The sequence below is a fragment of the Globicephala melas genome, chromosome 4 (assembly GCF_963455315.2).
Source record: "Globicephala melas chromosome 4, mGloMel1.2, whole genome shotgun sequence".
NCBI lineage: Eukaryota > Metazoa > Chordata > Mammalia > Artiodactyla > Delphinidae > Globicephala > Globicephala melas.
Window position 1 is genome coordinate 2,271,762 of NC_083317.1, and position 27,254 is coordinate 2,299,015.

The 27,254-nt window shown below is 55.2% G+C and overlaps 1 protein-coding gene across 7 annotated transcripts; it reads right to left on the reverse strand.

The window, feature by feature from the left end:
- Positions 1–231: 231 nt before the first annotated feature.
- RRP1 (ribosomal RNA processing 1) lies at positions 232–27,250 on the reverse strand. Of its 7 annotated transcripts, none has more exons than XM_060297714.1 (14): positions 27,198–27,250; positions 24,387–24,578; positions 14,405–14,487; positions 13,144–13,201; positions 11,375–11,460; positions 9,840–9,901; positions 7,336–7,465; positions 7,183–7,247; positions 6,838–6,974; positions 3,987–4,072; positions 3,199–3,296; positions 3,032–3,051; positions 2,017–2,127; positions 232–745 (listed from the first exon to the last, which is right to left on the reverse strand). In XM_060297714.1, exons 3-14 carry the CDS (start codon positions 14,432–14,434, stop codon positions 519–521), a joined length of 1,110 nt encoding a protein of 369 aa, XP_060153697.1. In that variant the 5' UTR covers positions 14,435–14,487; positions 24,387–24,578; positions 27,198–27,250; the 3' UTR covers positions 232–518. The 7 variants fall into 7 exon arrangements, with proteins under 7 accessions (XP_060153697.1, XP_060153695.1, XP_060153696.1 ...); XM_060297712.2 differs by having other exon boundaries at positions 26,460–27,244; XM_060297713.2 differs by having other exon boundaries at positions 26,067–27,244.
- Positions 27,251–27,254: the final 4 nt, after the last annotated feature.

Here is a 27,254-nt window from a genome sequence, read left to right on the forward strand (position 1 = left end):
TGCCTCAGTCACGGACAAGGGGCGGGCAGGGAACCGACCCTCCTGCCCAAAGCACCGGTTCACTGTCAGCTCCCAGCCCGAGCTGATGAAGTGCACATCCAGACGACGCTGGTAACCCTCGGCCTCATCTTGCCGAGCGTGTCTGAGGACTGCGTCAACAGACTTCAGGTGCAAAACACAAACGCCCCCAGAGAACCCGCATAAATGCACCAGGGCAGGACGGGTTTGTAGGCACCGCGTGGCACTTTATTTACAGACGCCCGGCGGGCAGCCGGTCCCCTGCCTGGGGAGGGTGCCTGCAGGGAGGCTCCAGTCCCGGGGGTCCGCCGGCCTGACCGAGGTCAGCACAGCCGCAGCACGTTCTGGGACGCAGGCGCTAAGTGAGGGCCCAACCCCCTTGAGTCCTGACCTCTGCCACTTCCCGACACAGTAAGTCGGGGAGCGGTCGGTGTCCAGAGTCTCGGGAACCCAGCCTGACTGTCCCGTTCCCTCATCCTCCCTGGAGCGCCTGGTGGACATCACTTCTGGCCCTCCAGGGCCCGCTTCCTTTTCGCCTTTGGCGCCTGGCCATCGGCCGCCTTCGCTCTGGCGCCCGCCCAAGGCCGCCGCCGCCTCCTGGGGGCCCCTCTCCTGCCACGGCCCCCGGGCTGCTCCCGGGGCACGGCGGGGTCGGCCCCTGCGCTCCGGCGCCGCCTCGCGGATGCCGGGCTCGGGTCTGGACGCGAGGCCTCCTCTGCAGCTCCCCCTGAAATGGCAAGGCCTAGTAAAGAGGCGGCGAGAAGGCCAGCTCCAGCTGCTGGGATGCTGACTGAGGTGCCGGCCCCAGGGTGGCAGAGGACACAGTGCTCGGCAGAGGCACCGACCCCACAGAGGCCGTGCCAGCAACGCTGTGAGTTCCACGGCCGTCAGGCAGGGAAACCTACTCGAGCTCCTGACGCCAGGGAGGCTGACCGGGAGGTGGGCCTTTAGGACGACCGGCACGAGGACAGAACAAGAAGAAAGGGAACTGGGCAAAGGCAGGACATCTGGGGCGGGCGGGCCCAGGCTCAGTGCACGTGGGGCCAGAGGGTACGCTGGTCGGAAGGGGCAGCTGGGAAAGCAGGGCCGGGCCTCCCAGTCAACGTGACAGCCGACAGTCAGCGTCCAGGGCCCAGCCTGGCGCGAGTATGTGAGCCAGTCCACGCCTGCTAAGCGGCCCTGGTGTGAAACGAGCTGGACAGGGTTGGCCCGGGCCGGAGCGGGGGTGAATGGAGAGACCCTTCAAAGGGCACTTGGGGCCCAGGACTTGGGGCCAGTTGGCCACACACGGATGACACAGGAGGGATCTCGGTGGGGGGTGGAGCCACCGCCTCTCCCTCTTCCGTGTCCCCTTCCAGCCAGGGGTGCCTCTGGCTCCTGCCCCGCTCGGTGCTGTGGGCACAGTCCATCCCACTGCAGGGGGCAGCCCCAGTGGTCTACAGTGGGTACAGGGCTTGGGGTGTGCCAGGAGCGCACGACAGCCCTTAGCAAGGTCAGTCACGTTCTAACCACAGGCCTGTGGACAAGCTGGGGGAGGGAGGGGAGAGAAGGGGGAGAGGCAGGAAGCGGGGAGGGGGAGGAAGGGGGAGGGGAGGGAAGACGGGAGAGGGGGAAGCCTCTAAAATCAAGGAGGAGAGCGCAGCGAGGTTAGGGGCTCCCTGGAGGACGCCATGGGAGACGCAAGAGGAGGCACGGACCAGGTCAGATCAAAGATGGAAAAGGGTCAGGAAGAGGAACCAGACTGGAGCCACAGGGAAGGAGAGCGGGGAACGCAGGGAGTGGCCCACGGGCCAGACAGCAGAAACAGCCCCTGAGCAGCGGGGCATTGGGGACAGGGCGCCACATCTCCAGGACACAGGGGCAGTGGGCGCTGGGGGGCAGCAGGCTGGGGAGGGGGAATCACGCCTGGAAACAGGCCTCAGTCACAGGTGACATGAGCCGGGAGCACAGAACGCAGGTAACGAAGCCCCAGGCCAGCAGCCCACCCACCAGGCCTACCTATCTTGTTCTGCAGCTGGGATTCGGACAAGCGCTTCTTCATCCTCACCCGTCTCCCACCCCGCGGATTCCTGTAGGCTTTTTCTGGGATGTCGTCCTCGGGAAAGAGGCCTAAAGATCAAGGCGGGCCATCAGGAGGCTGTGGGCTGGGAGGCTACGGTCAATGCACCCACTGCCACCAGCACCACGGCCACGAGCTCCGGGCAAGGAGGCCCCAGCCGGACTCTGCCGCAGCTGCGGGCAGCTCACTGGGCACCAACAGACGGCGCCCGGAAGAGCCGGTTCCTGGAGCGCTGGGACATGTCTTGCTCCATCCTACAGACGCTTATGTTGGGAAGGGGCAGGTGACCTTTCTGGGCCCCGGTGGGTTTGAGTCACACAGGTGTGTGCTTCAGTCTAAGCCCACCAGATGCACCCAGTATTCATGCGTTCCACTGAATGTAAATTTCACCTAAAAAACACAACCCCAGCGTGAAGTATTTGGGAGTACAACCTGACTGAGGGGTGGGCGGGGGGAGGAAGAAACACGGTAAAACAAGGACACTAAATTGATGGCAGAACCGAGGTGGCAGACATGCAAGTATGCACTGTAAAATCCTTTTCGACTTTGCCACGTGTCTAAAATTTTTCATAATGAAATGTTGGGGGAAAAACGCTTACATCTTCTATCTTAAACCTTCTAGGAAACTGTCTTTCAGAACAAGCCACACCGGCTCCGCCAGCCACACACCGAGAAGTGGAGCTGGGCGCTGCAGCGCTGAGCAGCAGGGCGGCAGGCCTGGGCACTTACTGGAAATGCAGGTTCTCGGGCGCCAGGTCAGCCCCTCCCGCACACTCAGCCCTGAGATCCCCCGCACTTCACTAGGACAAGGGCCACAGAGGCCCGCAGCCTGCCTCCCCCGGAGAAACACCACCTCCGGCCTCTCTGCACCCATCCGTGCTGTGGGAGAACACGCCACCTGATCCACTCCCAAGAGGACGAGATGCCGTCTAGGCCTGGCGGCCCAATGCTCACCTTCCGAGAGGGCCTGCAACCTGAAAGAACGAGAGACGGTCACTCGCCACGGCCTCTGGAGAGGGGGGAGCCGCCCCCGGGAAGCCCCTTCATGCCCGAGCTCTGAAGACGGCTGCCCTCCCACCTGGGTGAGGCCACCAGAGAGCGGAGGGCCCGGGGCTACTCACTTCCGGATGACTTTGTAGAGGCGCTTCCGGTTCTGCGGAGGGGTGTCCCGGCGACTGGCCATCTCGAACAGTCTGTTGGCAACGGCCTCGTAGTCGAACTGTTTCACAGACAGACACCGTGGAGGCCAAAGTCAGCCCCCGCAGGTGCTCCCAGGACGGGAACCAACAGAGAGAAAGAGCACGAGGACCACACGCCAAGGCTGTGCCCCAAGGTCCCCCGCTGCTCCGCCCCTCCCCCCGCAAACGCTGTCCCCAGCACACGCGGCGGCAGACGCTCCAGGGCAGCGCCGCCCAATGGATCACGAGGGGCCGCGAGGTGAGCCTCTGCACAACTGTAAACCCTCCAGGAGAAACAAGTAAAATTAATCCGATAAATTTAGGCCAGGCTACCTAAAATGGTATTAATTCATCAAGTAATCAACTTCTGAAATGTATCAGGAAGGACCCTATGTGTCCAACTCGCCTGAAGTCACAGATCCTGTCCGCTGAGCTCTGACCCCGAGTGGGGACCCAAAAGCCCCCCACTCAGCACGCGTCACCCTGGCGGCCCCAGCGCCCTCACCCTCGAGGGGAGCCGCAGGCAGACCTGGGGCAGCTGTCGAGCGGCGAAGCCGGAGCCCAGCCTCCCGGCGCCCAGCCCCCAACTCCACTTTCAACACATCTGCGCTTCTTCCTGCAGACGAGGCTCTAGGGCACCTGTGTTCCTCCAAGCCCCGGTTGGACGGATGCCACCCCACTCTGCCTTCCAGAGGCCGGGAGCTCAGCCTACGCGGGGCCCGGCCACCCACCTGCAGGACGGTGCCGGCGCTGTCCTCCTCGTCGTCGTCGCCCCACTGCTCCTTGCCTGGGTCAGGCTCAGCCCCACTGACAGAGCCTAGAACGAAAGGGCCCCAGGGACTCAGACACGCCTGGTGCCGCAGGTGTCACGGGGCCCCAGCACCTGGGAACCAGAAGCCCTGCCTGCCAGGGCCCACACCTGGGCACAGGAGCCCACAGCATGGGATAGCAGGGGCCCCGACGGCCTCCCCCCAAGGGCAGCAGTGCCCACACTGGCCTGGAAACGAGGGAGCCGTCCCAGAGAAGGTGGGGCCCGACCAGTCCAAAAAGTGAAACCAGGAGGGGATCATGAATGGGCATCTTAGGCAGCAATTGCAGGAAGTCCCAGGATGGGGAAGAAGGGCGGCTGGTCCAGCCACGGGGCAGCCTGGATGGAGGGGCGACGGGAGATGAAGCTTCGGGTGAGGAAGCTTGCACTGGTCAGACACCTGGGGCCCTGACATCACTACCTACAGAAGACAGGTTCGGTCAACAGGTGACCGAGAGGGACAGGCATGTGTGGCACAGAATGACGACAGCAGGGCTGCAGGCAGGCCCTAGGCTGCCGTGGGCCCCTGGGTCAGCCTGTGCCGGCGACTCGGGCTACTGAGGAAGAGGAGGAGGGGAAGGGGGAGCCAGGAAGGACGTCCAAGACAGCTGGACAGCGTGGCCGGGGTGCTGACCGACGAGAAAGCCCAGGGATGCGCCAGCAAGGGCACGGGAGTCAGAGGCCACAGAAGTCAGCCCCCGCTTCTACCATCAAACTAACTTCCACAAGGGCACAAGACCGGCCAGTGGGGAAAGGACTGTCCCTTCAACAAATGGTGGGGGGGACACCGGACATCCCCGTGCAGAGGAATGAAGGTGGACCCTTATCTACCATCATATACTAAAATTAACTCAAAATGGATCAAAGACCTAAAGAAACAATAAAACTCAGAGGAAAACGTAGGGCAAAAACTTCAGGAGATTGGATTTGGCCACGATGCCTTGGATATGACGCTGAAGGCACAGGTAACAAGAAAAATTAGACAAACCAGACTTGATAAGAACTTTAAATTTTGTGCATCAAAAGGGACTAGCAACAGAGTAAAAAGGCCACCCACAGAGCGGGAGAAGATACTGGAAAATCAGGTATCTGGGGAGGGATTATTACCCAGAATACAGAAAGAACTCCTAAAGCTCAACAACAAAAAAATCTGACTCAAAAATGGGCAAAGGACTTGAACAGACATTTCTCCAAAGATACATGGACGGCCAGTGAACACATGAAACGGTGTTCCCAATAATCATCAGGGAAACGCAAATCAAAACCACAGTGATACTACTTAGCACCCACGAGGATGGCCACTACCAAAAAAAGACAACAACAAACACTGGCGAGGGTGTGGAGAAGCTGGAACCCCTGTGCACTGTTGGGGGGCATGTAAGACAATGCAGCCGCTGTGGAGAACAGTATGGCAGTTCCTAAAAAGTTAAACACAGAAGTACCATACGATCCAGCAATTCCACTTCTGGGTATAGACCAAAAAGAATTGAAAGCAGGGTCTCAAAACAGATATCTGTACACCCATGTTCACAGCGGCGTTAACCACAACAGCTAAAACATGGAAGCAACCCAAGACTCCATCTACCGATGAATGGAGAACAAAATGTGAAATACATACAATGGAATATTATTAGGCCTCAGAAAGGAGGAACGTTCTGACACGTGATACAGCATGGATGAACCCGGAAGATGTTATGCTGAGTGAAATGAGACAGACACAAACACAAATACTGTCTGATCCTACGGACATGAACCAGAGTCATCAACAGTCAGACTCACAGAGACAGGAGGCAGAACGGTGGGTGCCAGGAGCTGAGCTGGGCAGAGGGAGGAACTGGGAGTGTTCAACGGGGACAGATTCACTTTGGGAAGATGAAAAGTTCTGTGGATGGACAGCGGTGATAGCTGCACAACAAGTGCACTTACGCATGGTCAAGGTGGGAAACCTTACATTACGTGTATTTTACCACAACAAAAGGCAAGAGCAGAAAAGTCCTGAAGCTGGTGGACAACACACACCCCTAAAGCCACAGTACACAGTGCACAGGTCACCCAGAGGACAGTCACGAGACCAGATGGCGAACCACGAAGACCCACTTTAGCATCAAGGTGGACAGGCCAGCCTGGGCACCACTGATGCGGAGCCCACAGGCCCTGCCCCCAGAGGGACGTTCACAAGTGCTACCTCTACTCGTTCATTCACCCACTCACTCACTCATCCATCGCGATCTAGCGGCGCCCCCTCCGTGCCAGGCGCTGCTCCGAACACCAGGTACACAGCATGGCCAAGAGTCCCCGGTCCTGGCAGAGTTGACATCCAGTGGCGGAAGCCAGGCCAGAAAGATGAACAAGTGATTTATGTAACTTCAAGCGATTTATGCCAGAAAGTGAGAATCACCATGGAAACGCCCAGTGAGCGAGGCAGGGTAGGCACTGGGAGGCTGCACTTTAAACAGGGTGGTCAGGGTAGGGCCTGGAGGGATGGAGGGCAGAGACCCTGCCAGGGAGGGGAGAGCGGGGCAGACGCCCCGGGGCAGGAGCAGAGCCCAGGAAGCCATGAGGACGTGGACGGCCACGGGGCAAGGGTTAGGAGAGTGAACAACGTGTGTGCTTGTTCCCAAGGTCACCCTGGCTGCAGAGCTGAGCAAGGACTTCGATGGGGCGGGCAGAATCGAGGGGACGGGGCAGGAGGTGAAGGCAGGGCTCCCACAGAGCCACCATGGGCTCAGAGCAGGGCAGGCCCGTCGTCCCGATGAGATGAGCACGGTCCTCACCTTCAGGGGGCTCCCTGGATGGCGTGTCTCCATCCCGCTCCTCCGCCAGTTCCTTCATGAGATCCTCGATGGCCAGCGGGGCCTGTTCCACAATCGCCTCAAAGATGCCTCGAGTGATGTTGTGCAAAACCAGGGAGCTAAGGGGCAGCCGCACCGCAGCCACCCGTCAGGCTGGACCCTCCAGGGAAGAAACACCGCCTCCCCGTGCCCGTCTCTCCTGACCCCAGCCCCTCAGCCCCGCTGGCCCCCTTGCTGGCCCGTCGTGAGCACACAGAATTTCCTAAGGGCAGCCCCCTTGGGGACTCAGCAGAACAGAAGAGGTGAGCAGGAGGGAACCGCACTCACTCCTGAGTCCGGGCGGCGACCGTGCAGAAGGGCCCAATGAGCCTGAGGTTCTGGTCCGCCGTCAGCTGCGGGGACAGAGTGGGGGCTCAGTTCCTGGGCCTCAGGCACCCAAGCAGCCTGGCTGCTGCCCTCACCCTGCCGCCCACCACCTACCTCGTGGGCGCCCACTTTGGTCAGCTCCTCCAGGAAGATCTCGATGAAGTGGCTCTTCACTCCGTTGGGGGCCTGGCTGTCGGGGTGCAGGATCTCTGTCATCAGCAGCTCCAGCAGCTGCTCGGTCTGTCTGGGGCAAGAAAAGGCAAGTCCAGCAGCACGAGGGGCAACAAGGCGATGGGTTCACTCTGCCTGAGCAGGGGGCTCTGACAGGACAGTCACAGGCAGACGCCCCTCCACCAACACAGGAAGACCCGATGACCTGGGTCTGTGCCGGCACAGAGGACTCCTGCGAGTATAGATCCACGGGCAACGGCCAGGACCACGACACACGGCAGGACTGAACCTCGGCTATAAAGCAAGAGCCCACCGTGTCTGGTGTCTCTACTGTCCCCGCTGGGAACTGCGCAGGAAGGCTCACCAGGACAGAGCAAACGCAAAGGGAGACGGAGGCCAGAGAAGGGGACGAGTTTGCCTCCCGGGTCCTGCTGGACCGGACCCGTGGATGGTCACACGTCACATCAGACCTCACCCAGGCACGTGGGTCTCAACGGTCTCAGAGGCCTGGGAAATCCCAGGTCAGAGAGCTCCAGAGACCGGTCTTTAGTGGCCCAGATGCACCTGAAACTCCTGGTGCTTGTTAATATACAGATCCCTGCACCTGAACCGTAAAGCATGTATCCTTCAAAAAGCTCCCTGGACAATGCTGCTGCCGACAACACCGGGGTGCCTTCCACGGCTCAGCGGAAGGGACGCAGGCCAGGGGCAGAGACCTCCTCTGCCAGGCTGCTGACAGTCACCTTCACACAGACAGGAATGTTACACTTACAGCCCACTACTCTTAAGAACGGAGAAGGGCTAGAAGAGCAGATACAGCACGCAGGACTAGTTATCCCAGGGCACTGGGAGGGTACCAGTTTCTGCGAAAGGACCTCTGTGCTGAATTACCAGGGACAATGAGGATGAAACTACTTTCAGGGTAACAACCACACCCCCAAGCCCAAGATTAACAGAAAGAAAATCGTCCCTTTAACATTGAACCCTGCTTCAGTCACTAGCCACCCCCTGGATAACACAATCCTACATCCGGAAATGAGCGAGACCCCCAGGTCTTCACAGAACTTTAAGGATGAAAATCACTAAAAGAGGCACCCTTGCCCAAAATGTAGAGTTACCCACAGTCGTTCTCAACCTGTAACAGTGACTCCAGTAACTGCAGGCCAAATCCTGCTGACCTTTCATGGGGGCGGGGGGCTGCCAGGCCAGGGACAGTTTAACGCTGCTCTTCAGAAGATGAGGCGGCCCTAGAATAACGCGGCCGTGAGCTGCCTGCTCTAGGCTGGCAGCTATTCTGACGTCTGGGTCCTAGATTTATTATCCTTGGGCTGAAAAATAAACTCCTTTACCATCACTTTTTAATCACAAACAAATTCAAAACACACTGTTTCTAAGCCCTCTCCCCCAGTGCCCGCCCTCCCCAAACCATGCAGCACCAGGACACTGATATGAGACGTTTTTGACACATTCTCAGTAAAATAAATAAGCAGCCGGCTACACCTCTTTTGGACCATGCAATTAGGCAACACTTTAGAAGTATCGGTAATTGTCGGGGAGTCCCCTGGTAGCCTAGTGGTTAGGATTCCGCGCTTTCACTGCCGTGGCCCGGGTTCAATCACTGATCGAGGAACTGAGATCCCACAAGCCGCACAGCGCAGCCATAAAAAATATATGTATATATTTAAAAAAGAAAGTAATTGTCTGCTGGAGTTAAAATTGCTTTTCAATGTTTATAAAAAGTTTCCTGAGTTCTTTACAATGAACATCCATCACTCTCATTAGTATAAAAAAGGGTTTTTTTAAATTTTAATTAATTCCAAAAACTTTAAAATGTAAATGCTCAGAAACCCACTTTCTGTTGTGATCTCAGACGGCCCCCGGGAGGTTTGGAAACCTGCTGCTGTAACCTGGATGCAGAGCCTCAGGCGAAGGGGCAGGTCCAGGCTGCAGGAGCCCCGCCCCTGCTTGGTCTCCAGGAGGGGTTGTGGGAGGAGCTAAGACGCAGCAGAGCCTAGCCCAGCCCAACCTGAGGATCCCACCCGGCTGCCAGGTGCCAGGGGAGGCCTGAGGTGAGCCAGAAAACACAGGCCCTTACAGTTTGGAGGAACACACACAAGCACCACTGTCAAAAATGTGAAGTCTGGACGGCTCAAGTATTTGTAGAGCTGAGAGCAATGACTGCCGATGACAGAGCTGAAGGTGCCACGTTTTACAAGAACAGCTGCTCAGCTGCGCCTCCTTTGGTGAGGACTTAGTTCTGATCCAGTAAGAACTCACCGTCAAGGCTGAAACAAACATTCCCACGAACACGTGCACAAACTTCATTTTAAAAATGCCTTTGTTTCCAGCACTAAGTCACCCTTCCACATAAGCTGACAAATGAGTAGAGGAGAGACCCGGACCGGCCCGAGTGGCACGGCTGCCGCAGGCCGCTCTGGGACACTGACCTCTCGTCCCATCCGCGCGTCTTCAGAGCCTTCAGCGACTCGTGCAGGACCATCCGCATGAGCTGTGGCACAGGAGGAGACCCCGTTAGCGGCACCACCCAGACCTCCCCTCTGCCCCGGGTCGTCTGGGCACCCCACTGCACATGGCAGGCCCTGGAGAGCTGCTGGGGCCCTGGGCCTGCGGGAGGCGCCCAGCCTCCCACGAGTAGCAGGACGTCGGGCTCACAGCAGGGACACGGGGAGTGACCACACACACAATCGGCGGCTGCGAGGGACGGGCTTGTTTCCAGAGTGAAAACGGGACGACGTGGAGCTCCCCCAGGAGAGCGGAGCCTCGGAACCACCAGGTCTGCGCCACAGACTGTTTGCTCTGAGCCCCCCCCCGAGCTTCTCCCCACCCGAGGGAGAAACCAGTTTCCTTCTCTGCCCACAATCCCCGGCACAGTGGCTGACTGCCCGGTTTCCCTACCTGCCGGCATGAACCCAACAAGCCTGCAGGGGGGACCCGTAGTGGTGAAAGGCGACAGAGGACACCTGTGGTGCCGCCAGGAAGACCAGCCTCTAGAGCAGGGCTGCGCTGCCAGACATGGCCACAGGGGGGTCGTAGGAAACAGGCCACGGACAGCAGCAGAACCCCCGACCTAAGGCCCAGCACTGCATCCTGGGACACAGCCCCTCTGAATTATGAGCGGGCGTTCTATAACCGTGCAAAGCCCGGCGCCCGGCCCCCCGCCTGCCCACACGCATCAGCGCCGTCCTCCTTCTCTCCTGAGCCCCGCGCTCGCCCACCAGCTGTCCTACTTTAACACCTGACATCACACACGTGGTGACCGCGTAACCCTGGACTGAGATGGAGCGGGTGGCCGGCCTGAGGGGCAGATCACGGGGACCTGTGCTCAGCGAGGCCTGGCTGCTGCCCCATCCAGGGTCCGCATCGGGCCACCTGCTCTCGGACAGCAGCACTCATCTGGGGACTGTCCCCGGTCCCAGGGGCCAGCAGCGCAGTAACAAAGGTGCAGCCCAACAGGGGCGGCAGCAAGACACAGCCCAGTTTCCCTGCGCTTCTGACGCAGAGCAGCAACCTGAATTCACCAGAACGCAGCGCAGGAAAGGAGAGAGGCGGGGAGGATTCTGCACGCTACTGTGTAACCGTCCCCGCCCAGAGAAAAACACCTTCCAAAGCCGGCCCCCCACGAGCAGACCCAGGGGTCTCTATCCAGGGCCCGAGCTCTAAGCTCTGCTTTCACGGCAGCAAAGCAGCAAGGGCTTCGCCACCGAGTCTCCCCCAGGGGCAACTGTGACCATCCTCCCCTGAACCGACAGTCTGTGCAGAACCCCGGCATGCGCACCCCACGTGAGGCCGAGGCTCCCCTCACGGCCCAACGAGGCTCACAGGGAACAGACCGCAGGGCGCTCGCCACCCAGCAGCCTTGGTCCTTGGCACTGCTGGGGCAGTGGGGGGCTCAGGGGCCGGGATGCTGGACGCCGTGCCCCAGCACCGCAGGCACCCTGGCGGGGGGCAGGCAGCTCCTCACCATGTAGAACTTGTCCAGGCGCAGCCTATCGATGCCCATCCACTCGCGGTTCATGGTTTGCCAGAATGTCTGAAGGAACAGGTGCTCTGGTGGAAAGAAAAGGCCAGAAGAGAGTCAGGGGTGGGGGCAGGGGAAAGCGGCAGCTGCCTGGGGAGGGGAGGGGAGGGGAGGGGCCGTGAAGAAGCCCTGTCAGGACGTCGCCTGGCACCGGCCTCGGGGGTGCTGAGCCCCTGAGTGTGCTGAGCTGACAGCAGTGCTATGGATTTGGCTTAAAACCGGGGCTTTTAAGAACCTTGGAAAGAAAAGCAAATCCCAGCTACAACCGCAAACTGAAGCCACAGCCTCTGAAGACCAGGCAGAGAGCACTGGAAGCCCCCACAGCACGAGAAGCAGCACTCGGGCCACCTCTCCCCATGCAACCACTGCCGCTGCCCCACCTCGGCTGGGGCTAAGGACCCTGCCCGGCACCCACGCCCTGCCCCAGCACTCGCCCCACTGAATCCACTCACCTGATCAAAGACAAAACCCTGCCATTAACAGTATGTCAGAACCGGAGTGCTACAGGCTCAACCAGGTCCCCAGCCCATACCTTGAATCCCTAACCCCCAATCCCTCAGAATATGACTTTATTCGGAGACAAGTCTTTACAGAGGTGGTTAAGGTACAAGGTCACTGGGGTGGTCCTAATCCCATCTGACTGGTGTCGTTCAGAGGAGATGAGGACACAGACACACAAAGAGGGACGACCACGTGAGGACACAGGAGGAGACGGCCGTCTGCACGCCCAGGAGAGAGCCCTCGGGAGGGACACAGAGGGCCCCCCCCTTTTCTTTCCATATTTATTTATTTATTATCTGGCCTGCACCGGCTCTTAGTTGCGGCGCTCGGGCTGTTCACTGTGGCATGCGGACTTCTTATTGCAGCACATGGGATCTGACCAGGGATGGAACCCGAGCCCCCTGCCTTGGGAGCGCGGAGTCCTACCCGCTGGACCACCAGGGAAGTCCCCAAAGGGCACCTCTTACCTCCCACAGGACAGGCCTGCGTTCACTACCTCATTCAAGTGTCACCAAGTGAACGCTCTGTACCTGGCCCTCTACTGAGCACAGAAATGCTTCTGGAGGTTCTTAGAAGGTAAAAGTTATAGAGAACAGATCTCCTCCAGTGATTACTCAAACGCAGTTACTGTAACTGCACACTCCCTACTTCTGACTACTTTGCCAGCTTAGGCATAACCGAACTAAACCCACCCACACGGCCGGGGCACCGCCAGCAACGGTCCCGGGGTCCACGCCAGTGACGCTGCCCAGCCCTAGCTGCCCTCGGAGCAGGGCAGGGGGTGTCGCAGATGCTGGCGCCCAGGCCCCACCCCCAGAGCTTGACCTAATGGGACCAGGGCTAGACATCAGGATTTCTAAAGACACAACAGGCAGGCCGCAGGGTTGAGAACGGCTGACGTTGGTCAGAACAAGGACGCAAGAGTTAGAAAGATGCTCTGCAGGAACCTCACCACCATCAGGTGAGACTCAGTCAGACAGCTGCGGACACTACACCGCTTGCCTCTGTAATTCTGAAATACAAGGGTTAGCCCTCTAGACTCCTGAACTGAGTCTACTCTGGGCAAGTGAGCGAACACGTGCAGGACAAACAGAACAGCATCTCCCACGTCAGCACCAGCAGACGCCAGCTGGGACGGGGCCCTCACTCCCGCTCTCGGAACACAGGCCTCGTGTCCAGGGGCTGGGCGCGACCATGGCGGGGATACTCACGTGCCTCTGTGGTCTGGAAAGCGTGGATGAGCTGGGAAATGGTCCTGCCAAGTTCCTCCTGCGCAGGAAACAGAACAAACGCCCTCAGTCCTGAACAAACGTGATCCTACAGCAACGAGCAACGGCAGTAAGACAGACATTCAACTGTCCTCACTCGTCGCGGGGTCCGGCTCCACGGGGCCTCGCAGCCCAGCAAGCGTGGGGTTTGCAAGTCTCACACTGGCCGCGAGAGGCCTCCCCTGAAGGCCAGGGCCCACAGGACCTCACAACAAGCAAGGGCAGGGACTGCCCGTATGACCGATGCTGAACCCTGAGCAACGGAGGCTGACAAAGGAAGGGGCGGGAGAACAGGAGCCTGGGAGCACACAGCCACCTGACCAGCAGAAAGGGGGCTGATGAGACCCCTGTGAGTTACCAGCTGCCTGCCTGTGTCACTGTGCCAGGCATCACCTAGTGCACTGGCTAAACAGACGATTCCAGAGCCTCCCCCGAGAGCTTCTAGTTTATCAGGCGTGGAATACAGCGCAGGAATCTGCATTTTAAATAAGTACCGTCACCACCCAGGTGATTCTGAGCAGTAAACAATTCCCGCTGGGAAACACTTCTAAAAAGACTAGTATCTTAGGGCAGTGAAACCACTCCGTAAAATACCATAATGACGATGCATGTCATTGTACATTTATCCAAACCCACGGACTGAACATCACCAAGAGTGAACCTTAAGGTAAGCTATGGACTCTGGGTGATGATCACGTGCCATGTAGGTCCACAGACGGTGACAAAGGTCCCACTCTGCTACGGGTGATAACGGGGGAGGCTGTGCTTGTGGGGGGGGAAACCTCAGTAGCTCCTCCTCTCATTTTGCTGGGAACCCAAAACTGCTCTGAAGAATAAAGTCTGTTTTTCTAAAAAAGGCTAGCAGAAAAAATACTCGTCTCAGAAGACGTGAATTCCGTCCCCTGGTTTCCAGCGTTTCAGCACTTCATTGCCATCTCTGACAAACACAGAACAGACAACCCGGTTTTCAGCCATGACGCCGCTGGCGTTCAACACGGTTGCTGCGGTGCTCAACTCAGCAAGCGCAGACTCACTGTAACCCAAGGCCCTGGCCCCTCCGGCCATCAAAAGCACAAAAAGGATCGAAGCTGTAAAACGTTGCCCAGCATGTCTGCAGTAGTAAAATGAGGGTCGACAACGTGCTCGCCTGTCCTCCCACTGTTCCTGCTGCCCCAGCTCCTTCTGTACCCTCCCAAACACTCACCTGGAGGAGTGGCTTGTCCTGCATCCACATACAATAGAACAGTCCTTTCCACACCTTCAGCAGCTCGTCATGAGTGAAACCACCTGCACCAAAAACAGCAACGCTCAGAACAGATGAACCCTGCTTTTTAGTGCCAGAACAAAGCCAGAGAAATGTGAACGCCTGAACTAGACCGAAGTCATCTTACTGTAAAGGTACCCGGCCCTCCCTCTCAAGCCACCCTCCCAACTCAGAACCTGCTGGGCCTGTGGCTGGAAGGACTCCCCCAGATAACTGTCACTTCATTCACTGAATAAACATTTGCCGAGAATCTACAAGCAACAGGCCCTGTACTCCATTTCTGTCGATTCAAAATTTAGTGAAGCACCATTTCCTGGTCTGGCTGGTGTCTACTCAGATGAGTCTGTTGGCAACAATTGACCCGGTGTTACACCTGGGTTTTGTGCACTTTTCAAATTTTAAAATTACAAGTTACCTCATTCAGGGTCGTTATGAAGGCAGATACTGAACATATAAAATCACCCAACAAGTATGTACTGAGGTCCTAACTACGTGTCTGGCACCCTGTTCCAGAGCAGTGGTTCTCAGACTTAGCAACAGGATCACATCACCCGGAGGGCTTCTTAAAACGGATCTCTGGCCCACTTGTCAGAGTTTCTGATTCAGCAGTACGGGGATGGGACCCAAGAATTTGCATTTCTAACAAATGTTCAGGTGATGCCGAAGCTGCTGATGGGGCCACGTTTTGAGACCCACATTTTGAGAATCACTTAGGAAGCCTGTTCTCTGAGGACGGTACACTACGTGAAACTCAGACGACAACCCAATAACTACACAAGAAAAAGACTACCAACAGTAATAAATGCCGCTCTGAGGAAAAAACACAGGGTGCCCAAACAGTGGGTAGCAGGGATAGCGGGATATATGGGCTGACGCGGGGACCGGTTCCCAGAGGAAGGCAGGTCTTAACTGCGAAGAGGAAATAAGGGGCTGGGGAGGCGGAGCCTCCGCATAGGGACGCGTGCCCACCGCAGCAGGAGGTGAGCGCCGCGCACCTTCAGGACAGCCAAGGTGAGGAAGGGGCGGAGGGCCAAGCGCTCAGGCGGGAGCACGAGCGGGAAGCGGGAAGCGGGAGACGGATGGAAGCATCGCCGCAGGCCCCGCCCACTCGGCCCGACCACGTGGAGACTCCACGAGGTTGGAAGGTCCCCTAGCCCGGGTGGCCGCCCCGCGACCCCCACCCGGCCCGTCCGCCGAGGCGCCCCCTCCCACATGCCGCCAACCCCGCGCCCACCTTCGGCCCGCTGAGTCCTGGCGACAATGTATTTCCGGAGTTTCCTCACCGCCCGGTCTCGGGTCACCTGCTCGTTCCCTGCCAGGCGCTGCGCCAGCTGGATTTCTGGCGGAAGCTGCACCCGCGGACCCATGGCGACCGCGCCGAGACCCCAGGGTATCAGTTACCGCACCGCTTCGCCTGGGCGCACGACGTGACGTCACATGACCGCGCCGGCTTCTGCCAGGCGCCGCGTGACATCACACGCCCGCGCCGGCCTGTCTTGGACTCAGCGTGACGTCACGCGCCCGCGCCGGCCTCGCCCGGGCCGCACGCCACCGTCCTCTAGTGGCCGGGCCCGGAATGATAAACCCATCTGGCTCTGCCTCGTCGGATAGTCTCTCTGGACACAGGCAATTAGAAGGAGGTCATTAGCGTTTGCCAGCCTTTGGGGAGTTGGGGGGTGCCGTAGTTTTCCCCCCCGGCTGCTGAGGGAAGGCACTTCCTTATTAAAGAACGCCAGCGAGCACAGGCAGAGGAAAGCCCCCAGTGAATCCAGTGAATGTTGGGTCAGCCAAGGTCATCACAAAATGCCACGACGCGGGGGGAAGGTGGTCGGGGAGGGGGGCCGGGGGTGCGCGAGTATCGCCCCCGCCCGCAGTGGCCTGACGCCACCAGCCGGTGCCCCACCTTGCGGCAGCATCACCCATGGGGCAAGCTGCACTGGCCTCGTCCAGCCTGTAGGTCCGCGCCCGGCCTCTGGACACAGGAAGGCCGCGCACAGGCCACGAGGAGGGAATCGCGAACCCGATCTGGGACAGTCCGCAACGCTTCACAGTTAGTGTCATGAACGAAGGCATGGGTGAAGCATGTGTAAAGGAGGGGATGCAATATACAAATCTTGACTGGACTCTGATTTTTTAAAATAAGCTAAAAAATCATTTGGGGGACAACTGGAAAGCTTGCATAGAAACTAGAGGTTAGGTTATATTGCAGAATTGTTTTCTTAGGTATAACAATGGTGTTTATGTAGAATGGGCCTCAGCAGACTTCTTCTATAAAGGGCCATGTGTCAGGGGGACCCAAGACGCCCAGATTCATTGATTTGCTAGGAAGACCCATGGCTATGATTTATTATGGCAAAAGGATTCAAGGCACAGGGAAAAGGCTTGTAGAGCGAGCTAACTTCCCAGCAAAGAGCTGTGACAACGCATTAAATGTCAGAAGGAGCTTGTTAGAGACCAGAGCCCAGGGTTTTTTGGGACTCCCCTGGTGGTCCAGTGGTTAAGACTCTGCGATTCCACTGTAGGAGGTGGTCTAAGCTCCCAAATGCTGAGCGGCACAGCCAAAATGTTAATTAAAAAAAAAAGTGCCCAGTTTTTATTATGAGCTAGTCACAGACACACACAGAAACTCCGGACTCCCAGAGAGAGAACAGATGTTCAGCACACGCTGTGTTGTTTGTACAAACGGTTCAGACTCAGTGAGGCACTCTTATCACAGTTACAGTAATGGGGACCCTCCCCAAATCCACATTCCCAGGTGCCAGCTAAGGGCCAAACTCATAAGCAGGACTTTGTAAGGATAGCATGAAGGCCTTAGGTTAATGCTTTTCTGCACAGGTGAGGTAGTAAATATTTTCAGCTTTGTGAGCCAAAACAACTGCTCCTTTAGTGCAAAAGCAGCTATGGGCAACATGCAAATGAATGTGTGTGGCTGTGTTCTAATAAAACTTTATTTACAAAAACAGGTGATGGGCCAGATTAGGCCCAATGATCATAGTTTGCCAACAAGTGATGGAGAAGAATGTCTCTACTTTTAGGAAATAACTGCAAAGTGTTTGGTGGGGATGAAGTGTCATGTCAATAGATAGAGAAACAATCACACACAGGGCACACAAGCAAATACGGCAAAATGTTAACAATGGTTGACTCCAGTGGCAGGAATACAAGCGTTCATTGCCCCATTCGTCCAACTTTTTCTGTTTGAAAAAGCTATTTAAGTTCTTTCACCAGCGGTGGCGCTGTTGAACAGGACAAGATCCCTGCCCCAACAGCCACGTCTCAGCGGAGGTGCGGGGCAGTGAAATAACAAATCCCTGTACTCCAGAAAGGAGGACGCTACGTGCTTTTTCCTAAAGCAGGAAAAAGAAGACAACAAAGCCTAAAGAAAAGAGCAATGTTAATAGACATTCAGTGAATTTCTGACAGGGAATTTCACCAAAAGAATGCAATGAAATGCACCAACATATACTTTAAAAATATACCAATACTTGACAGCCTATGCAGCTATTAGACACTGACAGCTAATGAAAGATTTGTTGCATATTCAGTGTAACTAAAAAATACATGCTTTTGTTCAGACAAAGTAAAATTTATATTTTAAGGCAGGATGAGGAAATGAAGCATAAAATTCTCTCTGTCCGTTAGGGCCTTCTCACTCCCCTTTTGATGGCAGTGTGCGTCCGCATTACACAATAACCGGACCTCCTCAAAGGTGGGAATGCCTGCTCCACCATAAAGATCAATTTTTTCCCTTTCTTCTGACGTTGGCAATGTAACTTCTTAGAAGAACAGTGTACTTTCCCAACTTCATAGGGGGTCGCGGTGACCTGCTGCTGGCTTTATACGTGCTACCTGGACTATGTATCCTTGGTGAACTTTATTTAAAATGTCAGTACGTCAGTATATGACCACGCCTTCGACTTTTAACAGGCAGAACAGTCTTTCCTGAAAGACTTCCTCCTGGGTTATAATCCTCAATTTGGTTCAAGTAAAATTCTTTTTTCTTCTTGTCAATTGAATTTTAATCGACAATTCTAAATGCAAAATTATCCTTCTTTAGGAGACTTTTCAAAGTCCGCTGTGCATCGCAGGCAAGAACCATCCATGGATACTAAAATTAGTGGCAAAAGGAGGATGGCAGACATACTATTTGCATAGCCTCAAAAGTACTTATTGGTTACAATGGGGAAAATAGTAACTTTACAATGGAGAAACCTGGTAGACATGCCTTCACTCAAGATGGAGGTCTACATCACCAGTGCAAGGTGTATGGACATCACACGCCCTTGAGATGATGCACTGAAAGGACAGCATCACTTTGGTGGTGTTCCTGCCCCAAACACACGACCTCCACCCGTTCAGGAGAAACATCAGAGAAGCCCAAACTAGGATCTTCCTCAAAATAAACAATTCATACTCCTGAAGTGTGTCAAGGTCATGAAAGACAAACACTGGGAACCTGTCCCAGGTCGAAGCCGGCTCAGGAGACGTTACCGCGAAGGACCGCGTGGGAGGAGCCTGGGTCAGACAGAGGACTGTGGGGGGACAGCAGTAAAACGTGTGTGGATTCTGGACACGAGCTCATTACAGTGCATCTCAAGGCTCATTTCCTGCTTTTGGTAACTACGCTGTGTTTAGGCTTGTGTGAGACATTAACATTTAGGGAAACGGGATGAAGAGTTTACAAAACCTTTATAGTATTTTTGCAACCTAAAATGATTCCAATATAAAAAGTTTTAAAAATTAGAAAAGCAAAAACAGAAAGTCTGACAGGACTTGGGGAAGGATGTATTTTCCCACTTCTACACACATTACACGCCCTCCACCCCATCCCACCCTGATGGCAGGGTTTTTCTCTGTCCTACTCGTCTGCACCCAGGACGGTGCCTAGGAGGTGATGGTGTGTGGAACAGCTGTGACTAGCTCACTAGGTACCAGTTAGAAATAGACGTGTGCTCATGTCTTCCACAAATCACAAGGACCAGCCTCTCTCCTTTCCCGCAGCATCATGGAGATCCACTTCTCATCCCGAGGTTGTCCTGCCTGTGTTTGTTTTCTGTAGAAAAACCCCTGTTCGTGGATCCTGTGTGTTTTCCGAGGTCATGGTCTTTCAACTCCAGGCTCAACTTGGTGAAGAAGGCTGGGCCCATCTTTGAAGCATAATTTCGCATCTGTGCTAGGAAGCGTGTATGTGATGTGCAAGGGAGGTGACTCAGTTTCCCGGAGCTGCTGTAACGAAGTGCCCAAAACTCGTGGCTTAGAGCAATAGAAAGTTATTGTCTCCCAGTTCTAGAGGCCAGAGGTCTGAAATGCATGTGTCCACAGGGCCACGCTCCCTCCGGAGGCTCCAGGGGCGGGTCCTGCCTGCCTCTTCCTGCTTCTGGGGCTCCTGGTGATTCTGGGCCTGCGGCTGCATCACACCACATCTGCCTCTGTCCTCACGTGGCCTCCTCCCCTGTAGCTCTGTCTTTACATGCTGTTCTTCTTGTCTGTCTCTCTGTGTCCTCTTGTTTTCTTATAAGGACACCAGTCATTGGACTCAGGGCCCGCCCTAATCCACTATTAACCTCATCTTAACTAGTTACATCTGCAAAGAACTTATTTCCAAATTAAGGTCACGTTCTGAGGTTCTGGGTAGATGTGATTTGGGAGGACACTACTGAACGCACTACAGAAAGTGTAAAGAAGATAAAATAAGTAACATCACTACCACCTAATGAGGGCCTACTACGTGCGAGGACTTTATACATCTTCAAACAATCCTGCAAGGGAGGGGTGGCATTTGCCCTTTTGTAGGTGAGCAAAGAGGCTTACAGGTTATGCTCTCGCCCGGAGTCTGAAAAAGACAAGGCAAAGGTGACACCCAGGCCAGCCCGTCTGCCCAGCACAGCCGCGAGCGCCCTACGTCCAGACCAGCACCACTTCACAGGTGGCACGTGGTCCACGTGTGCAGTGAGCAGCAAGGCCCCAAGCAGAAGGGCTGCGCCTGCTATAGCTCTGCTGCTGCCTTCTTGAAATTCTTAATACATTTTGAACAAGGGCCCAAAGATTCATTTTGCACATACATTAGACAGCCTGTCCACTGCCGTGGCCCAGCCGCTGCCCCTCCGGGACCCCCACCACGTCCTCTGTGCACCCCGCTGCCCAGAGCTGCTCTCCAGACCCAAACCCGTTCTCTCCATATTGTGTGCTCCTCCCCCGATACGTATCCCTCAACGGTTATTATAGAAAATCAGGGCAATAAAAAAAGTTAGGGGAGGAAACCAATCATGGTCTCATGGCCTAAGAGAAAAATTTCTGACAGATCTGTTCTTTATTTTCTGTGCATAAGATTTGTGTTAGTTTTATGTTAATATATTATAGTAATCACACTATGTTGACAGTTTTGAAACTGCTTTTCAATAACATATCTAGCATTCTCCCATGATATTAATTTCTCAAGAAGATGCAATATTCCAAAATAAACCTTTCTTCTAAAAGCAAAAAGGCCTTTAAATAAAACTTTGGGAAAATACTGAAAATCACAGAAAGTTGTTAAATACCCATTCCCCACCCCCTAGTGATGGCTACTGTTAACATCGGTGAATATCCGTCAATCCCACAGGTGCCTGGACCCCACCGAACCCCAGGGACTCGGAATCTCCAGGGCAAAGGGCTGGGAACTCAGCATTTCAACAAGCACCCAGTGCCGCCAACATCAGGGCCCTGGCAGACACGCTCTTGTAAACACTTCCTCCCAAGTACACAGGGCTCCTTGCTATGGACGGAGGCTGGGCATGGGGGCGGCTTCTAAGTTCTGGGATGGACATGTTTATAGATAAATCTCCTGTCCATCCATTATATTCCTTTTCCTTCAAATAAATTCCTGGCATTGACTATTTTGTTCTTTTTGGCCACACCACATGGCATGTGGGATCTCAGCTCCCCGACCAGAGATCGACCCTGCACCCCCTGCATTGGAAGTGAGGAGTCTTAACCACTGGCCACCAGGGAAGTCCCGTTTAGATTTTTTTTATTTTTTTGATGTGGACCATTTTTAAAGTCTTTATTGAATTGTTACAATATTGCTTCTGTTTTATGTTTTGGTTTTTTGGCCTTGAGGCATGTGGGATCTTAGCTCCCCAACCAGGGATCAAACCCACACCCCCTGCATTGGAAGGCGAAGTCTTAACCACTGGACCGCCAGGGAAGTCCCTCAATTGATTTAATTTGCAGTTTTGTTTTTGATTTACAGAAGTGTGTAAGTGTAACTGAGCAGGACTCTGTGGGGCCTTCCCAGGACAGACTGTCCCCCCAGCGTCCTCTGCCTGCCTCTTGTCTGTAGAAAAACTTTAGCCAAAGAATAAACTTAATCAGAGAGGAGACAACATGCAGAAGCAAAGGAAAGCTGTCAAACAAGACAAAATAATATAGTTTAGGCATTAAAGACAAGGACCTGGGACTTCCCTGGTGGCACAGTGGTTAAGAATCCTCCTGCCAATGCAGGGGACACAGGTTCGATCCCTGGTCCAGGAAGATCCCACGTGCCGCGGAGCAACTAAGCCTGCGCGCCACAACTACTGAGCCTGCGCTCTAGAGCCTACGAGCCACAACTACTGAGCCCGCGCACCTAGAGCCCGTGCTCCACAACAAGAGAAGCCACCGCGATGAGAAGCCCGCGCACTGCAACGAAGAGTAGCCCCCACTCTCCACAACTAGCGAAAGCCCGCGCACAGCAACAAAGACCCAAGGCAGCCAAGAATAAATAAATAAATAAGTAAAATTTTAAGTTATAGAAATATAATTAAAAAAAGTACTTTAAGAAAGAAAAAGACAAGGACCTCTTGGGACTTCCCTGGCAGTCCAGTGGTTAGGACTCTGCACTTTCACTGCCGGGGCCTGGGTGAAATTCCTGGTCAGGGAACCAAGAACTCGTGAGCCTCGTGGTATGACAAAAACAAAAAGTCAAGGACCTTTAATTCCTCCTCAAAGTCTGTAGATAATATTCTGAGCCACGTCCTTTGAGCTATTTTGCAGATACTGAAATCCCCACCAGATGGAAGAAGTTAATTACATGATGACAAGACTACAGCCGTGACATGAACTGCTGGTCTGTCTTACACAGTTCCAAGAACCGGCCTCAAGGGGATGCGAACAAACCACTTCTGGAACTGAAGACTAACTGTACTTAAAACAATCGAAGGGCAGTGATCCCATCACCGCGTGACTAATTTCAAGTCGACTATCAGAGCTGACTGCGCTCTTCTTCATGCAGCTCCCCCCAACCAGGGCCCGTGCACCCCAGAAACGCCCCTTTAAAATCTCTTGTCCCCTGATCAGCAAGGGGGAGTTGATTCTTTGGGACGTGAGCCCACTTTCTCCCCAGGATTGCCAGCTTCCTCAATAAAGCTGCCTCTCCTCTTACCCAACACTTGGCCCTTAGCATTGTATTCCTGAGAGATGAGCAGCCCAGTGTGAGTTCTGTAACAGAAGGAGTCAAATATTCATTTAACGCCTCCTACGTGACGGGTACGGAAGCAGGGAACAGTCCCAGTGCTGCCTGTCTGTCTGCTGGGGACCTGGACAACGGTCCCTAGGTCATTAGGAGACACAGAGAGAACAGCTGGATGGCCGAGGACAGGTCAACAGGTGCACCCAGAGAGTCCCCTGCCCCCATCTGGGTCCCGGCCTTTCCCTTCTGATTCTTCCGATGCTTCTAAGCTTAGAAAATCCTTTGCCGACATTAGTTTAGAGCAACGGCTCTTCAAGATGTACATCTGTTCCCTCCCTTGAGTCGTCCCAATTTCTGCACCTCCTTTCACCTTTCAGAGGGGGCTCAGGGCCGTCTCTGCTCGAGATGGCTGCTTCAAGGGTCCTGGCTCGGAGGTAAAGCCACTGTCCGCTTTGCTTCCAGCTCGGCCAGGCAGCCAGGCCTGTAATGGGTCCTGATGCAGGAGGCTGGGCGGCGACGTGCCCAGGTGGGGCACCTATGTTTAGGTTTACCTCCACTGATATTTCCTTTGTTACTGAAGATGAATAGGTAAATGTAATAAATGCTTACTTGTTTAAATGTTTCATCTTTCTCTTTTTTTTTCTCCCCCACCCAAAGGGTCTCTTGGGCTAGAATTTAATTAGCAACAAATTCTGGTGATGACATTTTTGCAATATGAAACACAAGCAACTGAATAGAATGGGGCACAGGTGTACGAGTCACCTGCCTAAGCGTGCCAACGGGGAAACACACAAGCCAGGTTGTGAGGAGAACAGAATACGCCCCTTTGGCATGTAGACTATTTTGAGCTGTAGGCAATCGGAGCCAGCAGGCTCAGGACAACTATGACCTCTTCCTTAACTACCTAAAAGAATTGAGATGGGGGCCTGTACCAGAGGAAGAGTTATTACCAGAGATAACTTTTTAATCTGAAACACTTCCCTGCACAGCAGGGCAAACATTAATTACCAAACTCAGCTCTCTGTATCGCCCCATGAGGGGCCCTCCTCCCCTTGGGAGCCCCAGGCCCCCGTCCCATTCCTTGAGGCATATAACCTCGACTGCCAGGCTCACCCTTGGTCTCATATCCTTGGGGCTCCTACACGTAAGAAATTAAATTGAGAAAAAAACCCCACAAAACACCTTGGTTTCTTCTGACTCTGGGAAAATCAGAGATCACAAGTGAAACTCCAAAATTGCTTGAATTTAAAAGTCTGATCCTTCTGAACAGGGATTTCAAATTGAAGTGAATGGCCTCAGGACTCTAGATGGGGACACGGGATACTAGGTCTCTTCCCCTGGCTCTAGTGGGATAAAAAGCTGTGTTGTCAAGGAATGAGATGAATGTCAACATTTTTCAGGGCATTTGGGTAGAAAAAGTAATGCTAATTATGGGTTAGACTTATGTGAGTATAGTAATCATAGGCAATGATAGTGGTAACATCATCAACTCACCCTAGGGCTCAGACACCGTCCCAAGCATTTTATGCTCATTAATTCACTTAGCGCTTCATTTAAGCACAGAGAGGTTCAGCAGTTACTCCTATGCCACACAGCAGGTGCAAGGAAAGGGTGGATCAGCATTCAAGAGTTTGACCTTCAGAGCTTGCCTTCCACGGCAGCTGGAAAACATGCCTGGACCCAAACCTGCAGCAAGAAAGCAACATTGACTCCATAAAGCAGCATGAGACAATGACTATACAGACAGACAATGGCCAGACCACGTCCATGTGACAAGAGACCCACCATCTGTGCAACAACCGTCCAGAAGCCAAACCACAGCCTCTGCAGCCATTGGCCCAGAATGTCAGGAGGTGGCCGTGACCGTCACCTTCCCTAATTTTTGCCCCATCCCCCTTCTAACTCAGGACAACCAGAGAAGGCCCAATATGCCCCTGAAAGCAATCAAACAGGACGCCCAGCTTGCAGTGGGCCTGCCCACAGCCTCCCCGGGCCCAGAGACTCCATCAGGGCACACCTAGTGTAAGCCGCCCCCTCCTCTGCCTGCCTGTGAGTCTCTGTCAAAACCCAAGTGATGGTGGTGGATCCCCTGCTCCCGCCCGCTCCGAAAAAACAAGCCTTTCCACAGGTGTTACCCTCCTAGTTCTAAAATGCGAGCACCTGCAGACCCAGGTCCAGCGGGGACGGAGGGTCAGGCGTAACGAGGCGCCTCAAGGCGCCCCCCGCCACCGCCCCGAGCTGCAGGATGACAGAAGCCACAGAACCGCCTGCCTTGCCCTTCCGGGTCGTCATTTTCTGACGCTTTGTTTTTGACACAGAGGAGTTTTCCATTTTTATGGGGTCAAATCCGTCTCTATTCATTCATTTGTTCAATTATGAATTGTGGGAGTCTTGAAACCCAGTCCTGTGACTGGTTTATAATTAACACTCGTGTCCGGGTGTCTGTTCTTGTTTTCCCTCTTGTCCTAGCCCATACCTGTTTGATCACATTTTTGCCTAATCAATAAGGAGCAGTGAAGGTCAGAGGCTTGGAGCCACAGTTCCAAGAAGCATCACTGGTTATGTGCTGTTCTGAGTCATCTTCCAGGGCAAGATGACCTTTACAGAGTATGTTGACACAGACTCCGGAGTCACAGACCACCAGACCAGACACGTAGACGGCAGATGGCTCAGATGATTCACCCCAGCTCCTCTGTCCTTCCCCTTTAAAAACTGCGAACTCGATTTTTCTAAGTGTAAATTGGGAGTGCCAGTTCACGCACACTGCCTATGTTTAATGATCTTTGATCTATTCATTGGAGGAGTTATTTATATGTCGTCAGATACGTGTAATGAGAATATTTACCCCAGTGGGTGGTTTGTTGTTTCATTCTCATAAAAATGTCTTTCAATGAATAGTTCTTTCTTTTCATTAAATGCAAAAGATCAATTAAGAAAAATAAAAACTGCCAGCTCAGACCAATGAAGAGTGGACCTGAGGCTTCCCTCCTCCCTTGCTTGGAAGCCTTACTTTGCTGCAAACTCCGCTGTCAGGGTTCGGCTTTCTGTGCTTGGGCCTTGGATGGGTGTCAGTCTCTCCTCCCCCTCCCCCCAGGGCTCAACCACACACGACCTCCCATGCTTCCCTGAACTTACAGACCAGGCTCTGCCCTAGAAAGTACCAGAAAGGCTCACCTCCCCACACACTCGCTCACGGGCCACTCCCACTGGGCCCGCCAGGAGGCGAGGCTGGGCCTCTGCCTGCAGAGTCAGCACCCAGTGATGGGAGAGGCCCAGTGACCACCGAGGTGCAGTCCTGTCGGGTGGGGGGCAGCTGGATCTTTCTGAAAGGCCCGTCCTGTCCAGACAGCTCCCAGCACAGGCCCCACCCTGCCCCAGTGTGACGGGAACCCTTCCCTTCCCAGGATGTTGAAACTTCTCATCCCAGGATGTCTCAATCCCACACCAAACCCCGTCAGAACCAAGCCCCTAACTAACTCCATCCACCTGCCCCCACCCCAGCCTGAGACCCTGGGAGTCATCACCTCCCCATCACTGGACTCCTTTGTGCCTCTTCCGTCCATCCACCTCAGCCCTTCACTGCGTCCCCGGGTCACAGGCCCACGATGTTCACAGCAGCCCACACGACAGGCCAGCCCAGGTGGGGCGCTGGGCCGGGCCGTGGGATGAGGGGCGCCAGACAGGCAGATGCCCGCGGGAGGGAGGGCCTGCCAGCCCGCCCCTGCCCCTCTCCCCCAGCACCTCCAGCTCCCGCGTTGGGCGGGGGCTTCTCTCCCCTCTGCCCTCGGTCCAGCTGCCCGCTGCTCTCCGGACCCCAAACGCCCCTGTCGTTTCAGGACCCACTACTGTCATCTCACGCAGTGGGTTAAACTGTGGGGACCCGGAGACCAAGACAGGACAGTGGGGTCTGGGGGCACTGTGTGGTCCGGGAGGCCAGGAAGGAGTCAGGATGGGCCAACTCCGCCCCGCGCCCTGCCCCGCACCGGGCCGGTACCCCCGAGGTCCCCCGCAGGGCAGTGCCTGGGGCAGCGCCCGCCCAGCCACCGCGAGAGCCGCAGCACCACCCTTCCCGGGAACCTGCGGACCGCGCCCGCGCTCCCACCCACATCCTGCAGTGCCCTGCCCACCCTCTCCCCGAGTCCTGCGGCCGCGCCCCCATCCCGCCCTGTGACTCAGCCGACGGGGGTGGCTGACACCAAACCCAGGGAGAGGGGCCAGCCCTACATCACACGACCCTTGGTCCCGAGAAGGTGTCTGCCGGGGGTCCCAGGCTGCGGCCTGCTCCCGCCCACGGCGCATCCCTACCAGGACGCCCCGCGCCCCATTCCCGTCCCGGGCGCCCGGCACGCCATTTCCGGTCCC

Excerpts from the sequence above, each read along its gene's own strand:
- RRP1 (XM_030835532.3), bottom strand. The coding sequence starts at position 15,831 with ATGGGTCCGCGGGTGCAGCTTCCGCCAGAAATCCAGCTGGCGCAGCGC. Across the intron at positions 7,248-7,335 it reads CCAAAGTGGGCGCCCACGAG|CTGACGGCGGACCAGAACCT; the intron begins GTAGGTGGTGGG and ends CTGTCCCCGCAG. Across the intron at positions 4,073-6,837 it reads ATCCAGGGAGCCCCCTGAAG|GCTCTGTCAGTGGGGCTGAG; the intron begins GTGAGGACCGTG and ends CTTTCGTTCTAG.